Source organism: Colletotrichum paranaense (assembly GCF_030867605.1).
Source record: "Colletotrichum paranaense strain IMI 384185 chromosome Unknown Scaffold_29.1, whole genome shotgun sequence".
Lineage (NCBI taxonomy): Eukaryota > Fungi > Ascomycota > Sordariomycetes > Glomerellales > Glomerellaceae > Colletotrichum > Colletotrichum paranaense.
This window is the reverse complement of record NW_026848987.1, coordinates 20,964-37,219: the sequence shown is the minus strand read 5'-3', so window position 1 is coordinate 37,219 and position 16,256 is coordinate 20,964. Positions and strand designations below refer to the sequence as shown.

Genomic DNA, 16,256 nt, shown 5'->3' with positions numbered 1-16,256 from the left:
AAAGGGGTCACAAACAAGACGTCGCTTACACCGGTTCGTCCGTATTCCACTCGCACAAATTTGCCATCCTGTGCATCTTAATGATCTCCATCGTAAATCAGACGTTCTAGGTTGCATTATTAATAGTATCAGGTATCTAGGATCGAAAGACCTTTTGTCCAGATTGACCAGTGATGGCTGAATGGGTTCGAATCATACAGCCCAGTGGTTTCGCGCAACCGGCCAAGGGTTGTTTGTGCCAAAACCGGCCATCTGTTCATCCGACTAAGGGAGAAATTACAACTGAATATTCTCGGGGGATGGTGAAATTTGATCGGGCATTCGTCTCCACGGCTTGAGAGATGAAAGCTTTCCCGTCTGTACCCTGACCAAGCTAGAACTTAAGAGCGGCCATGAAACCGCATTAGCCAGGTTGTGTATTGGCCGGCATACTCAAAAGTGAGAATTCCAAGACAGCCCGGGCTATCAAATCTATTTTTTCCATACATTATGATGCTGAGGCATTGAACCAGGCATGTCAACTCAGAAATTGCCCCACTTTCCATATTCTGATATGTACATAGTTCAATGCATGATTGATGAGCTTCATGTAAGCTTGGAAGCTTTGCCGTGCGAGTGAGCATGCCAGCCGTGAGTGTCTTTGGAGACAAGAAAGACATTTAATTGTTGGTACCTAGGGCAAAGATACCTGGAATCAGATATAAGTGTGACTGTAGACACTATTTTGTTCGCAGTGGCCCTTGGTAGTGTAATCCTCGATCCAATTACGGCCGCGAGGAGATATTCACTAGGCTATAGATGGTGAAGACAGATGGAATTTCCACAAGACGAGAGAAATTCCATCATAGGTAAAGGAGCGTCTAGGTTTGTTGACGACACGCGACCCCAAGAATGCACCGACAACGTGACGTGTAAGGCAAATGGGACGTAGCAACCACCAAATACTACCTACTAGAACTCTCCGAGGCAGTCTGAAGCCTTCGAAGAAATATGGGATGATAATTAAATGATGAGAAAGGCCATAGTAGCGGTAGGCGCGACCATGACAGCTTTTAGACTCAATAATTGCCAAGTCGAGGTATTGGAGATATTGTGAGGGCATAGTCGAGTAGCTTGGCCTTGGTCATACACCCACAGCAGCGACGCTCTATTATACATGTGGCTAGGAGAGAAAGCCGCCATAGGTATATGGCGTTTTAGTATCACTTGCTGCAGCTGTCTGTCTTCGTACATTATGTCACAAGTGGGCGCCAACATAGTTTACCTTTACCGATATCCAGTATTGAGCATAGTTGAGAGTATTTTACGTTATGCGTTACATTCAATTGTTATATTAGTTCACAATGTTCATCCGGCGCTTTGAACATTTTCTTTCAGAGATGACCGGCTGCTTCTAGCCAAGTTACTTATGAATCATCTTACTCGCCACTCGGTGGATTGATCTCAGTACCGACTGGCAGAGGATCGCCCAGGTCAACTGTATTGTTAGTCCAGCGTACAGGCTGGATAAACACCTTTCGAGTGGTGCCACATCCATCACCCGGATTAAGGTTGGCATGGAACACCTGCCAATCCTGTGTCCCGTCGGGGCTCTTGAAAAAGGCATTATGGCCAGGCCCATAGAGTCCGTTCTTGGTTTCGAAGATGGGCTGAGATAGCTTGGTCCATGAACTCCGGCTGAGCGGATCGCCGCCTTTAGCGAACTTCATGGCGCCGAGCTTGTACGCCGGCGTGCTGCAAGAGTCGGCTGAGTAGACTACGTAAATCGTGCCGCAAGGCGAGACTACTCCGTATGGTCCCTCAAGAACGGCAGAGTCTTCTTTCTCCCATCCGTATTCAGGGGCTGCTATCATTGTGGCATTGCCGCATTCTGTTGGCGATAGGAGCTCAGCGATCCAGAGTGATGCACCATCAGGGCTGATAGGGCCCTTAACAGCAGAAAACTAAAAAGTGGCTCAGTACTCTATCTGGCAAAGTTGTAGGAAAATTAACATACCAAAAAATACTTCGTATTTTCAATCTCAAAAACAGTCTAGAGGTTATTCTGTCAGTTCTGTAACTGGTATGGATCAATCGTACAGCATACCGCATCAAGCATCCCTCCGTCGTAGTTTGGAGGAACAATCGAGTCCAACAATGTGTAGTTTGCAGACAATGGGCTCTGTTCGCCGCCTTCGAGAACAAACACTCTCAAAGACGGCAGCACGATACCCCAGTCGGAGTTGCATACACTTGCTGTAAAGTATGTGTACCACCGATCGCCAAGTTTGTGCATCTCAGGCGCCCAGAAATTGCAGGCTCTGGCCGGATTCGTGGTATCGGACCAGATGACGCGAGGCTCTGCTGTCTTGAGACCTTCGATAGTGGAGGCCGCGGTGATACGCACATCGGTCCACGTTGTGGAGGTCAAATAGTACCTAAGATGGATTGTAAATAATGACAGAAAATCAATGCTAGCACATGACACTTACATTCCATTCTCATACACCATTTGCGGGTCGCTCCCTGTTCTAATAGGATTGACGAAGCCATAAGTGAGGCACGGCCAAAGACCAGCGAGACATATAATCGTTGAGAAGGCACGCATTGTGGACATTGGGCCATATGATGGGACTCAATACTCATAAAGGCTGGATTCACTATGACCTCCGTCGCTCGGTCGTCTTATGTGTGTTTTAGAAAATTTCGTAACCTTACACGACAAACATCAACTCCTTCCAAGAGTGTATTGTCAACATATCGGCTCGGGTCCCAAAACACCGAGTAGCGCTTTGAGTTTATAAAGACTCACGACGTAAGATTGGGGCGGGTCGCTGTCTTTATTCGCAAGCCACGATGAACTACTCCGTATTTGTGCGGGGAAGAAAATCGCGGGGTTCTCACGGGGAAGATGATCTGGGCGTGCTGGGGTAAAGATGGCTAACGTGGGATCGACGACACTAATATGGATTCCATTGACGCGCTCCAATTACTGGCCTCTCTCGTGTGAAGCGGGTCCGGCGTGCCGGGTTATTGGCCGGGTCGGCTTTTGTCACGTCCGGGGGAATCTGAAGTGAGCCAGCGATTGGCTGTTCCCGGCTTGAGATCAAACCTCATGTCCTTGATAATCCAAAACGTTCTTCTCGTGAGGTGACTGGCATACCTTACTTAGCGATGCGATGTGGGATCTACAAGAAACCTTAGCCACTGGCGCGCTCTAAGCAAGAATGCTCCATTCTCTGTCCAACCTCAAACAACGCTATGTACCAAGACAGCAGGCGCTTAAGAAAAGCTAAACCAAAGTTAATACGAGGATCGGATCAGAGTTGCATCTTCCTTCCCAATCTGGGTTTGACAATGGATCAAGCAGGTAGACTCAGCTGCATGGCTGCCGTGTCACTTATTTAAGAGTCGCTCGGGCTGACAGCAGTGTCAACTCTGACACTCTGACACTCCTGATTAACGTGACCACTTGTACAGCCTCACTCTACTACCTTCATGATCTCTCATAATAGGCGCTGTGCTGATTTTTCTCGTTACAATGTTTATCAGCTTCAACCCATTGCTCGCCGTTGCCACTTTGGCTTCTCTAGCTATACTCGCCGCGGGATCACCAACAAACCTTGGTAGCATTATAAGCCCAGAGCACATCAAACGCCAAATCGATTGCAACTCTCAATACGAGGGATACGCATTTCTATACTTCAGCAACCGCGACGAGAATATCTATCTGGCTGCCAGTAACGGAAATGATGCCTTATCATTCACAGAGCTCAACAACGGGCATCCGATCCTGAAATCGACCGACGGAGACGGTGGAGTTCGTGACCCTTTCATCATGCGTTCCCCTAAAGGCGACAAGTTCTACATACTAGCCACGGACCTCTGCACCGCCTGCGGCACGTCTTGGGGGGAAGCCCAGAGTTTTGGCAGTCGATACCTCGAGATCTGGGAGTCGGAGGACCTCATCACATTTAGTGCTCAACGCCATGTCCTGGTATCACCGGATAACTATGGCAATACTTGGGCACCTGAGGCGTACTATGACGAGGAGCTACAGACCTACGTTGTGTACTGGGCGTCCAGTGTCTACAATAGCACGACCAATCCTAAACACGATCCTCTCGAGTACCAGAGAATGGTCTACGCTACCACGCAAGATTTCCAAACTTTCAGTGAGCCAAAGATCTGGCAAGACGAGCCTCCCAGAGGCCGGATCGACTCAACTGTGATCAAGGAGAATAACATCTACTATCGCTTCACCAAGGCCACTATAGATGGCTGCGCAGACATTGTCCAGGAGAAGAGCTCCAATCTAACTGCCGGACTGGCAGGTTGGGACAAGGTGGCCAGTTGCATTGGTACAAACGCGGGGACCAAGGAGGTGGAGGGTCCCTCCATCTTCAAGGCGAACTGTCAAGATGTCAATGGACCGAGGTACATTATGCTGACCGACGAATTTGGCGGCAATGGCTATGTTCCACTTGAGTCATCCGATCTTGCAAGCGGGAGATGGACATTGCGTAAAGATTTCAAGTACCCCGCCTCTCCTCGCCACGGTACTATCATCCCCCTTACTGCAGAAGAGTTAAGTAGTATCAAGGTAGCTTACAACACCACTAGTTGAATTCTATAAGTTGTAGGATGGTGGTATTTACAATCTAAGAATCTTAGAACAGTGAGCGGAAAGGCTGATAAAAAGAGTTTCATAAACCCGTAAGATTTTCAATGGTAAATGTGTTGAGTTCGTCCACTTGCCATCATATCTCTAGGACTTCTCCATACTAGCCAAGTGAATGAGCCAAGTTAGCCAAATAAGTGACTTCGTATGCTCGTTGCACACAAATTGCCTCTTTCTGTACACTCTTCTCATGATTTCACAGAGTTCACAATCTCTTTGTGCTCGCGGACTAGTGTATGTCTCGCAAATTGGGACGCCGTCATTTCGTGGAGAGTTCCTCCTCGTGTTCATAGACATTAGACTATGATGTAATAACCATACGCATGTCGAAAATTGGATATGATTACTGGTCGGTCCAGGAGGGAGCATGAACACCGATTACTTACTGAGTAACGTACCCTGGATGTGTAAGCCAGCTGAAAACTACAGCGTGCGGGGTGCGTACTCTGGGAATCTCTCCTAGGCTACAATATTTAGATATCTTGGCATCTGCAAGGCTTAGATGGATAAGTAGACATATGAATCTACTTGCTTGTCTTCTTCAGGCAGTCGTCTTGCTCTCTACTTGGCGGGCCAGGGTAGAGTTTGAGAGGGTACGACTTACACTCAATACCGCGAGCCCAGCCAGCGATTCTGGCTCTTAGATCAATTTCCGAGTTCGCGTTCGCACCTCAACGACCAGCATTCCTTGTGTCTAGGTCATTAGACGGTTTTCAAAAGAACAGCTTGCGAATTATCTTGATCATTCTTAAACTGGAATTGCTCCTTCTTTCCTTTCCTCCCGTAAGGAGTACATGCTTTCACTAGTCTCCTCCTTTACAGTAGTAAAGTAAGGTACGAGATAATTGAATAGGGCTCGTAATGCCGCCAAGCTACCGCAAACCACGGCTACATTCACCTCGACGCCACTCCAACTGACAACATCAGCGTTGTCCCCTAGTATCGAGAGCGTTAGTAACCATTGAATGTTTCAACATAATACCCTGGGTTAATGACATACATGTCGGGTCAAAGCTGTTCGCAAAGGAGACTAAGTACTTGAGTCGAACCACGCTGGCAATGCATCCGCTAGATGTCTCATTAGTATTTCCAATCAACTCCGGAAGAGTCGGTGATTCTTACAACGAGCCAAGGCAGAACATGAAGATCAGGCCGAGCTTCTTCTTGAGCCCCAGCTGCAGGTGCAGAAGCTCGGGGATGGGCATGATAAGAAGTGCCACATCCTCAACAATGCCAGAGATGGCGCCGGCGTAACCGATGGCCGTGAGGTTAAGACATTGCCCCTTGGCCGACTTATCCCAGATTGCGGTAAGCGGGACACATTGGAAAGCGATCAAGAAGACCACGACAAGCCCACGAATAATGAGCACCACAATGGCAGCCTTTGCAGCTATCTGTGATCGCTTACTGGGGAAGACTCGGTGGTAGAAACAACAGATGGTGATCTTTGCAGTAATCCTGATGAGATTCAGCTTCAGGGAATCCAGTATAGGGCTTCAGAGCAAGACTCACGTTACAAGAACATATATGATTTGCATCGCGTAGAACATCTGTGTACGAAAAGTGATTAGCTGATTAAAAGTGGAAGGATAGCCATGGAGGGGGGCCAAGTTACCTGTAAAATTGGCTTGGCATTGCTAGGGTCAATGACCCAGTAATGCTTCCCGAATCCCAAGGAACAAACTATAGATCGAAGTTAGCCCCTCCATCCTCATGTTATTGTAAAGCTGTTGGCAACTTACTCGCTACGCCACATGCCGATAAAACAATGAGCAAACCCTTCTGATCATCAGTTCCTAAATTCGCATGGCGGGATGAAATAGCGACATGCATACCAAGGCGAGTAGTGTAACGTAGTCATCCCACCACAGCTTGCGAGCAACAGTCCAGCGGGCGAAGCATCTCAGAAACACGATGAAAGTCGTGATGACTGGTAGGGTGATGGCGAATATAGCATAGCTTCCCTTCCGTTGTTGATTCGGGTAGTCGTGGCACAAGACTTGGGATTTTCGTGTGGCATCTGGATAGGACAAGCTTTAGAACGGTGCTCAAAGGTCGCAGGCATAAGCAATATGTACTCACCGACTTGATCGGCAAAGTCACAGGACAGCTGCACGCATGTTGAGACCCTTAGTTGAATGTCATCGTTCGTGCAGGCGCATTTCGCAAGCCCCTTGAGCTGACAGCTCCCGGATGAGAGAACCTCAGCGAAGCATGGCATCTGAATTCAGAAGAGTGTGAGTATATGTTTGAGCAGAACGTGGGTTCAAATCGCGCCGTAGAATCCACGACAAGAAACAATCACTAAGCCAAAGGGGCTTATGACCTACCGAGCATTGTGGTACTGCACCAAGCCACTGTGCAACCGCCGTCGCATTTGTGTCGAATATTGACTCTGCTCCTGCCACCAGCGCCAATGCCGCCAGGATGCCTGTCCTCAGAAGCATGGACTTCATCATCGCGATAAAGTTGCAGAACCTAGTCGTGTCTTTTGGCAATGGTGAACGCGAAAGGCCCTGCCAACGCAAACCTTGTCGCCAATGATAGGAGACTCCCGGGGGGAAACGCAAAAGAGAAGAAAGTAGCAACACCGCTACCCTTGCGCAACGGGTCTGGCAACCTCATATGAGATTCGATCTGCCCAAGGGGGGTTCCGCACTGCGGGTCCCGTTGTCCGCATGCCGCCGTAGGGGCCGGTCGCTTTTGCCAGAACAGTTTAGAAGCGGAATTTAATAGTGCTTTGAGTATGGATGCCGGTGGGCCATGGCGCTAGTCTCAAGGTACAAGTCGACTCGTCGCGCGACTGATGCGCCTACGCCGGCCGACTAACCGCTTAGGTCGACGCTACGCCCTTGACCCTAAGCCAGACAGTGATGGCTGTGTCGCGGTCCCATCACTGATCCAACAGCTCGAAGTTTGATGCTTGAGGATCGACTTGCCCCATTTGTCTGAGCCGTGTTGGTTACTGGATGCGGAGGGCGGGATAAGCTGCGGCTAGTCCCCATTGGAGATGTCTCGCACGTGGACTCCGACACTAGTAGCTCCTAGTCGCGCCACTACGGACGACCAGAACAAACAAAGGGCGGAATTGCCTGTCTTTCGGCAACGGTAACAGAGTTTTTCAAAATACGCTTGTTTCACTCATGAATCGGGGAGTCCATGGGGGCAAAATAGGCAAATCCTCTCGTATTCAGGTAAGCAATGCGGAATCCATCGCTTCTAGACTGTATTGGCATCAAAAGAATGCAAGCCACCCGAACACGACTACCGCTCTTAACTCCCGATAGCTGTGAATCATGAGGCACGGTCACCGCATTCGTCTAGGTTGAATATGAAATGGTGGTTTACGCTACCGAAAGTTGAAACTCAATGTCTGTTCATACCACCAAACTCGGCTAACACAAGAAATAAACATCGAGTGTATTCTAACATCTCGTTGTTGGAAGAACTAAAGAGAGAGAGGCGGGGAAGCTTCAAGAAAATTGACTGAGGCAGAATCTCCTTGTTAAAGTCTGTTGTAGTTAGGTCATCGAGGGGGTAAAATGAATGAGGGCTACACCTGTTTCTTATTGTTGGCTGATCTCTTTTCAACTTACCACACCTTACCCGGCCTGCCTGCCCTACTCCACACTTTACCCCTGGATCAGCCTCATTGTCTATCCTGTGCATGGTTCAGGTGGGCTCTACTATATTGCCGTCGACAATGAGCGGGACGGGGAAAGGGAGAGTGCAATTAGCTGTCAATCAACATACCCAGGCAGCCTAAGGGCAATGGTGATAAGGGTAAAGGCAAGGTCCTAAATTAGAGTAATTGGCATTTATGGAAACATTCCAGAGTGTCACTATCAAGTAACGCTTTGTTCTTTTCAAAGCTCCGAGTGGAGTGCGAAGGTATTCCCAAACACCAGAGAACAGTATCCTTAGAAATGGTCCAAAGAAGGTGAGAGAAAAGGGGTTTAAGACACCTGGAAGCGATGCTTTATTGTGTGCCTGGAAACATAGTCCACTCTCGTGTAGGCCCAATTCAAGAAGTGCAATCTGGAGCGCTCAAGACGGGGTTAGTTGGACTTATCTCTGTACCTATCAACTTTACCACGGCCTGCTTTTAATCTGCTTCCAACACACCCGGTTATGAGCAGGAAGCCATGGGAATATGGTTCCAAATCTGCATCTTTGGATGAACTAGAAAAGGAAAGGTTCGTGCTGGTCTATCAATATCTCAAGAACGTTTAATGATGAAAAGGCCGCGTGTATGGGACTTTCCAAAGCCATAATCTTTTCAGCTGCCTGGCACACCAAAAGAAAGGTGTCTTTGTTGCCATTATTTCGGCCTTGTCATATTCAATTGGCATTCCTGGCCCAAATTCGTCTCTACGGACCTTGCTGCTCGACTTGCCCCCTTCAAGTTATCATGCCGGCCGATTGCGATTGAGAGAAGTTTTGAAATGTGTACTTCTACGTCACGACAAACGACACTAGGGAGAAAACGCGCGAGAATCGCAAGTGCTCCACACTGTGCCGCTTGGTACTAAGAATGCCGGCCGCCTAGCCGCATGTTTTGTGACGTGTGGCAGGGTCAATGAGAAGGACAAGCACCCATTTCAGGATACTATGCCAATATAAGAGTGTTGTGGCTCCTAGAAATAAAGCGCCCAAAAGTATACATTGTTAGGGAGATAAAAGCGCATCAATTCATGACCCAGCTATTACTCAGAGATGCCACTGTTACTAATGAAAAAAAAAAAAAAAAAGAAAGCTGTCAATGGGCAGCGCTAGGGCTTGGACAGTCGAGGCTGTCGAGACTCACATGATGCATGCGTTGTTGAGTCTTTTCGAGAGAGAGAGAGAGCGGGGATGAGGGTAGATAATTTCCGGGTTGAGGTTGGGAAACGATGGTGGTGGAAGGTGAAGTGGCTGCAACGATGTCTCACAGCCAGGAGGACACAATGTGGTTCTGGCACCTAAGATGGATAGGGTAGGGGAAGGACAAGCGGGGAATATGAGAATGGATGGCTTGGCCAGGAGCGAAGCAATCCGCCAGATAACCACGTAGGTTGAATCGCGAGATGAAGACGAGAGACTCAACGCGACATATCCAAACTGTGTGAGATTCGACTGGAAATCAGTGGTGGAGGCAGCATCGTCTGCTTGACGCGTTGGGTGGTCGCAGGTGTGACTTCACAGGGTTGACATAATCACGTATCGCTATCTAATAATTTCTGCGTCAATTGGACGGCGGGATGCCAGAGGTCTTTGTTAGTAATACCTGACCCGGGTGCACGGTGTATTCCGATAGCGGGACTTCAGAACAACAAAATCAACTCGGACGAACCAAGCCACAATAGCCCCAGCGACATCAACGCCGAGGCGGCCCCTCCTTCACAATCACTAACAAAGGCAAGTAGCAATGTAATAGCTCAGACCTCAGCTGAAGTCCGCTGCTATAACCCGACCAATATTCCAGTTAGGGCCCACTCGCAAAATCAACTCGAACAGTCCTTTGTCTCATTGTGACAACTTTACCTAAGTGTACAGCAGGCCCCAAGATAACCGCAGTCCAAATTCTAAGACCAGTATCGTCACCTACCAATCTTGCCAAGATCGAAAAGCAAAAGTCTACAAAAAAAAAAAAAAATCAACACCAGATATTCGCTGTAGTCCGACCCTCATTGGCTTATCTATGGGAGAGCGGACGGGATCCCGAGTTTTCCAATGGTTACGGTCGTATGTACTTTCCTTGATTGACGAGCCTGGCTATACAGCATGTTGAGACGAAGCACGTCTTCATAAGTGGCAATAGTAGTATGTGAGATGAGCATTCCTATTAATTTATACCTCTTCCAGTGAAAAGGTCTCGTTCGATTGATGAAACCTACTATTTGTGAAATACATTAGTATACCGGCCATGGGGCGACTACACAATCAACGGCTTTCTCTTATAGCATATCCGACGCTCTTTCGAATTACTTAGCTAGCGATCTAACACTATACGACTTATACACAAAGCCGAGGGCTATGCTGCTGGAGAATTAGGGGCGCCAAAATATAGAACTTTTGGGCAGCCTGGCATAAGTCTTGTGCTTCTCAATGTTTTCACGTTGAGTACGCATGGTATTGAGAAACGTTAATAAGCAACCCTTAGTCTCTTAACCGATGGCTTGCAGGTATTCGAATATGGGGCGAGGGCGAGTGAGAAAGAAATTGCGCCGAGAGAATTAGCATGAATGGACACATTGGCAGCTCCATTTCATGTCACGTTATCGTTGGTACTTTTTTCCAATATTGGAACCTTGTATCAGGCATGCTATGTGGCACATTGCTGTCGTGTCCCAGACGATGGGTGCCCTGGAAAGGACAAAACTGATGCTTTTAGATATCTGGACATTTTCTCATCAGCCCTACGGCTCGCAAAACCTCAGCCTTAATTCTCTAGCATGTTGTCTGACTGCTAAAGCGGATTTGCTAGGGATAGAAGTAGCGGAGACTTTCCTGAGCTAAGCGGCAGCGCGTTCAATTTAGGTATCGATGTCCATACGTTTACTGGTAGTTAAGGCGCTATTCCTATGGCATCTCCCTTGAAGAAAGATAGTAATAGGGATAGAGTTGGGTTGGATGTCGGTGACAATCTTAGCGCTAGCAACAGTGTCGTCAAACGCAGTTAGACACACGAAAAGGATGTGGTGTAAAAATAAGATAAAAGTCAAACTAATCGTATTTTAAGAATGTGGTGATGACGCCGGGAAGTCCGGGTTAAGGTATGACCGGAGTGATTCGGGGAGGAAGGCGTCTGTGCAACTGGTAGTCAGAGTCACACCATCCGTTCAGGCAGGAAACGGTACTGTCAATCTGAACTAACAAATGTGTGTTGTGGTCATCAACACGCTTTAGGAGAACGAGAAAGTTCCTGGAGGCTTTTCTGTCCTATAACGCATTGATATTAATCCGAGTCGTAGGCCTTCTTCTGCCCATTGCAGGAATCGGCTTGCGGTCTACGTGCACCTAAGTCTCGAGCGTTCATGTAAACTATGCCGTAGCAGTGTCGCCCTGGGAACTCCCTAGTTTCAAGGATACGATAGCTTATGGATATTAAACAAATGGCACATGAAGCTAACCAGCATTTAAATCTTGGTCAAAAGCTGTCGCATTTAGAATACCTAAAGAAGAGTGTGCTTGAGATGTTTGGCTGTATTCTACGTGTTCTTGAGGGCAGGCTTGAGTGCAGCTGACTAATACCCGCCAGAAGGAAGCTGTAAGTCACATGGGCGTCCGTATGATGCCACCTCAGACCCCACCCATTGGGCTCCCACGTGCAGGTCAGCATTTACGCTTACTAAGATACGGAAGAATATTTCGTCGACCCCGACGGACCCCGGCAGCCTGGCATCCGATCCACCCAGCCACGCGGTGGTTGACACAACGTCGCCATCACCATGGCGAATTCCCGTGGGGTCGCTCCATCGTTTCCATCTTCAACCTCATCTCTCGCACGCGCGCTTTTTGATTAAGCAGACCTGCTCTAGTCACTTCGACCATTTGACTACTCCTGAATGCTTGCCTGACTCTCTGTGCGAGTAGGAACAGAATCCCGTCAGAACCCGTCCAACCTGTGAATCTTGCTTTGCAACTTCACCCTTGGACCTGTCACCCGTCGCTCTGTTCATTCTACTGCTTGTGCAGGAGTCCCCAACGCATCTCGGGCAGGGCTTTGGCCACGTTGGAACTAGTCTTGTCTACGAAAAACCTCGCGACGTATTTGCACTTGTAGCGAAGAGAGGAAAAGGAAGGGCCATGACTTTACCGAGGTAAGTATCCACCTAGTTTGTCCCTGGCTGCTACCAGACATTGTGCACATCTGCGAGATTAAATACAGAGCGAATTTAATATGTCGTCCGGCGGAGGTGTACGCTTTGTCCATACTGTTTTTGTGGTGCGTGAAGATGAAGAAAATGGACGACAGCCCGAATTCCTTGACCAACCCTTCAAACTGAACGCCCTCTATCACCCGTCGTCATCAGTTCTTTTCCGCCTCAGCGTAGCCATCGCCCACAGCACCTCGAACAACACCACTCTCTATCTGCACATCACCCCCGACCGCATTGCTTCGCTGCGCCACACGACCTGCGATACGATTGATACGAATGACGAAAGCCCGCCGTGCCTCGAACGTGTCCGCCAGCGACTAGGTGTCAAGCGCCTCGTGACTCGCCTCCAGCTCCGGTTGCACAGTGGCTTTCATTGCCAACTTATCGCGCCCACTGGCTTAACTCGCGATGAGGTTCAGGCCCCCGACAACCCCGCGCGGCACACATTTGCCTTGGCCACGTCACTCGCGACGGCTTCAACATTTTCCCTCTATTTCCCGCACAACGTCTTGCGGATGGCCACATTTCAAGCTTTCGCCGAGGGCGTTCAACAATTTCCGAATCTGACAGCCGCCCAGCGTCAGTCATATGAGCGTGTGTTGGATCTGCGCCGGCTGTATCATGGCAAAGGTGGCACTGTGGTGACGCCTGAGGAGGTCCCCGAGAATGTCCAAAGTAGCCCACGGCACGACGGAGAAGACAATAGAGCTACTACGCCAGCCACATCCCAGTCGTGCGGTTCCACTGTTGCGTTTGACATCGTTCCGCGCGACCAGGAGTCACCGCCGCCGCAATATGACGAATACGAAAATACTAGAAGGCAGCCAAGTGATCAGCCGAGTGCCAAATCGACTGTCACGGCTTTCGTTGACGGGGGCCTTGGCTGTGAGGATGCCCTCCCTCCATACGGAGATAGCGAAGGGCAGCACAACAATGCGTCGAATGCTTCGAAACGAGGGCTACATTTTGGTAGCGAAGAGACAGACATACATCCAAGTTCGAAGAGAGTGTATTGTAAGCGTGCATTCACCAATATTTACACATCCACGACGGATGACGAACGCTCAGGGGAAAACTCGAAATCTTTACTTACAGACCTGGAACGGTCTCAGAGTAGCATGGAGATTCTGCTTGAGCAGCAACGCCAGCAGATCCTACAGCTACAGGCAGATGTTGAGGAACTCAAGAGACGAAACAGAGAACTTGAGGCACGGCATGACAATCTAGAGGACAATTGTTGCGAGTTGGCTAATCGCCAGACCGAAAGTGAGGAGACTGTCGAGTCATTGCTCATTCATACCGGCGAGCTTGACGATGAGTGCGAGAAGCTCGGAAAACAGATGCCGGATATCTGCGATGATGTGGAGGAATGGGTAAGGGACAATCTGGGAGACGCAATGCGAGAGCACATGAGCAATTGGTTCGAAGAGAACATGGCAGATACCGTAAATGGGTACATCAACGAGAAAGTTGCGGCCAAAATGGCTGTCACTAAGGCAAGAATGCGTAGAGCACTCCAAGACTAGGGACTGCTACCAATATACATAATTAACCCTCTTAATGGCATTCTTGCTGTCGTCTGGGATATTCACTGTGACGGGAAACGAAGCTGACTTGGAAATAAAGGTGGCGTCAAACTTTGCCAAGCTCATGGAAAGAGGTATGCAGCATAAGACCATGGTGCCTTGATATTCTCCGAATGAGGTGGTTGAATCGTTGGGACACGCACTCAGCAAACTTGCGAGCTTTCTATCCGGAGTTAGCGTCTGGACACGACTAGCATTCGGTAAAAGGCATCTGTCAAAATCAAGGAGCCAAACTCTTGAGGTTGACGTATCTGTTGTCCCAGGCATTCATCGTGTCTCAAGGCTGTTCACTATTGCAAAGCTTTCGGGCTAGCCAGGAAGCAATGCTTCACTGCCTAACAGAAGACTAGCTTTAATACAAAAGAACAGAGGAAGAAAAAATACAACCTCACTGTTGTTGGTAGATTAGCTTTGGGAAAGATTGGTCTGGGGCATTTGCTGTTAGGCCCATAGAAGGATAAGGTAGAGAGTACGTTAGGCAACTTGATAGTTGGAAGACCATCGTCCACCAAGGTCGACGAAGAGCTAGACTTCACAGTTTCTGGGTTACTGCTATGGGCAGGCAGAAGAGAGTAATTTATGGGGTTCGAAGACTACAAGGTTGCCCAAACACCTTTTAAGGGCGGGGCACAACTTACCTTTGTGCGTTAGGCATAGCAATAAGTGTTTCAACGAAGGTAAGTGAGTACGTAACTGACTATAAATTTATACTAACTACCTATGTAGGATCTACATGGCCAAACCTAAGATAATCAAGATTAGGCATAAGCATATGTCCAAAGGGCAAATTACAGCATACTGCAACCATAATATGAGTGTTGCGTTACATAACAAAATGTACTGAGAAGCCTGATTGCAAGAAGACCACTACTGCTTAATAGCGTTGAGGTATACAGCGACCTCAGGATTGAAAATGCCGTCTTGGACAAGGAAACCGGCTGACTCTACAATCCATGTCTGACAGTTCCTTTGATGAACTTTCATGCCTGCACTGGTCTCGCCGGCCTGTTGTTAATAGTATTGGCCGTCGGTTAGCTATGGTACTAGGAATGATAAAAATAGAGGGGGAGTTGATTGCAGCGGAACTACTTTAAGGTGACTGTGATGGAGCAGTCACAAAAACGTCTTCTTACTATGAAGTATCGTGGATACAAGAAGAAAGAAAGGAAAGCTCTCACCATGTCCTCAACCGAGTTCAAAGTCTTCTCAGGAGCCTTCGCTTTATGCATGCTGGCCTCAAAATCGCAAACAGGCAAGGTATCAACTTTATATGTTCCATTGTTGAACATTGTTGTTTCGTCAAAGTAAAAAGAATTCACCCATTGTAGTGCAATTCTATTCGACGGAATGCGTCCGCTTGCCCTAAGATCATAACTTCGCTTAATCTCAAATCTAAAGCCACTTCTTACGTCGCCAGCCGCGTGGATCAAAACACCGACGCCACTGTTTGATTGCGAGCATACGAAATATGCCCAATGGTCTTTAAAGGGATAACCGTTATAGACTAGTAATTCGACTAAATAAGCTCCTTGGGGGCCTTCCGAACCCACAATTAGCTTTGGAACCGGAGGTGGACAAGGGTCTTTGTTATCAATTAGTGGAGGTGGAAAAGAAGGTGGAAGAGGCGCCGGAGTACCGGTGGTCTTAGAATGACTAGGAAGAGAAGAAGACATAGTGGTCGATATTATAAGTTTCTTATAGATTATAATGCTATTCTTGTGATGTGCTCAACTCCCATTCGAAGATACATAATCCGTCCTCCGTCTTTATATACGTGCATTTCGCTCTCCAAACGGCTCCTAAAGGGAGTGTTCAGTAATGCTGAAGACCAAGGCGCGCTCTGGATCATTGATACCAGAAGTCATAGCTGACCTGGAGACCGCACCGCCGCAGGTTTCGGGGTAATAGCTCGGTGGTCGGCTGTCTGTGTAACAAAGGAACAAAGTGTAGAAAAAGGTGCAAATGCTCACTCGGTCGGTAAAGAGCACTCACTAGCACGAATGAACCAACAATCTAAACCAAGGGTTACTTTGCAAGCCCGAGCCAATGGAAATCGCGCATCTTGGGGGCCGCATGACCAAATCTAATTGATTTCAACTGAGTGTGTATATAAGTGGGGTTCAGCAACCCATAAATCTGGGTAAAGTC

At 48.2% G+C, this 16,256-nt stretch overlaps 5 protein-coding genes across 5 annotated transcripts; 2 read left to right on the top strand and 3 right to left on the bottom strand.

Moving 5' to 3' along the window:
- Positions 1-1,418: 1,418 nt before the first annotated feature.
- On the bottom strand, positions 1,419-2,587 carry CPAR01_16742 (uncharacterized protein; the record flags this gene model as incomplete). The annotated part of the gene is made up of 4 exons (XM_060500986.1): positions 1,419-1,943; positions 1,997-2,032; positions 2,087-2,417; positions 2,472-2,587. 4 exons carry the CDS (start codon positions 2,585-2,587, stop codon positions 1,419-1,421), a joined length of 1,008 nt encoding a protein of 335 aa, XP_060340306.1.
- Positions 2,588-3,520: 933 nt separating this feature from the next.
- CPAR01_16741 (uncharacterized protein) lies at positions 3,521-4,606 on the top strand (the record flags this gene model as incomplete). The annotated part of the gene is made up of 1 exon (XM_060500985.1): positions 3,521-4,606. The coding sequence occupies one exon, from the start codon at positions 3,521-3,523 to the stop codon at positions 4,604-4,606; it is 1,086 nt and encodes a 361-aa protein (XP_060340305.1).
- Positions 4,607-5,408: 802 nt separating this feature from the next.
- On the bottom strand, positions 5,409-7,119 carry CPAR01_16740 (uncharacterized protein; the record flags this gene model as incomplete). Its single annotated transcript, XM_060500984.1, has 9 exons — positions 5,409-5,596; positions 5,661-5,728; positions 5,783-6,118; positions 6,173-6,210; positions 6,276-6,343; positions 6,403-6,439; positions 6,496-6,680; positions 6,743-6,881; positions 6,991-7,119. 9 exons carry the CDS (start codon positions 7,117-7,119, stop codon positions 5,409-5,411), a joined length of 1,188 nt encoding a protein of 395 aa, XP_060340304.1.
- Positions 7,120-12,542: 5,423 nt separating this feature from the next.
- Positions 12,543-14,048, top strand: CPAR01_16739 (uncharacterized protein; the record flags this gene model as incomplete). The annotated part of the gene is made up of 1 exon (XM_060500983.1): positions 12,543-14,048. The coding sequence occupies one exon, from the start codon at positions 12,543-12,545 to the stop codon at positions 14,046-14,048; it is 1,506 nt and encodes a 501-aa protein (XP_060340303.1).
- Positions 14,049-14,975: 927 nt separating this feature from the next.
- Positions 14,976-15,781, bottom strand: CPAR01_16738 (uncharacterized protein; the record flags this gene model as incomplete). Its single annotated transcript, XM_060500982.1, has 2 exons — positions 14,976-15,113; positions 15,242-15,781. 2 exons carry the CDS (start codon positions 15,779-15,781, stop codon positions 14,976-14,978), a joined length of 678 nt encoding a protein of 225 aa, XP_060340302.1.
- Positions 15,782-16,256: the final 475 nt, after the last annotated feature.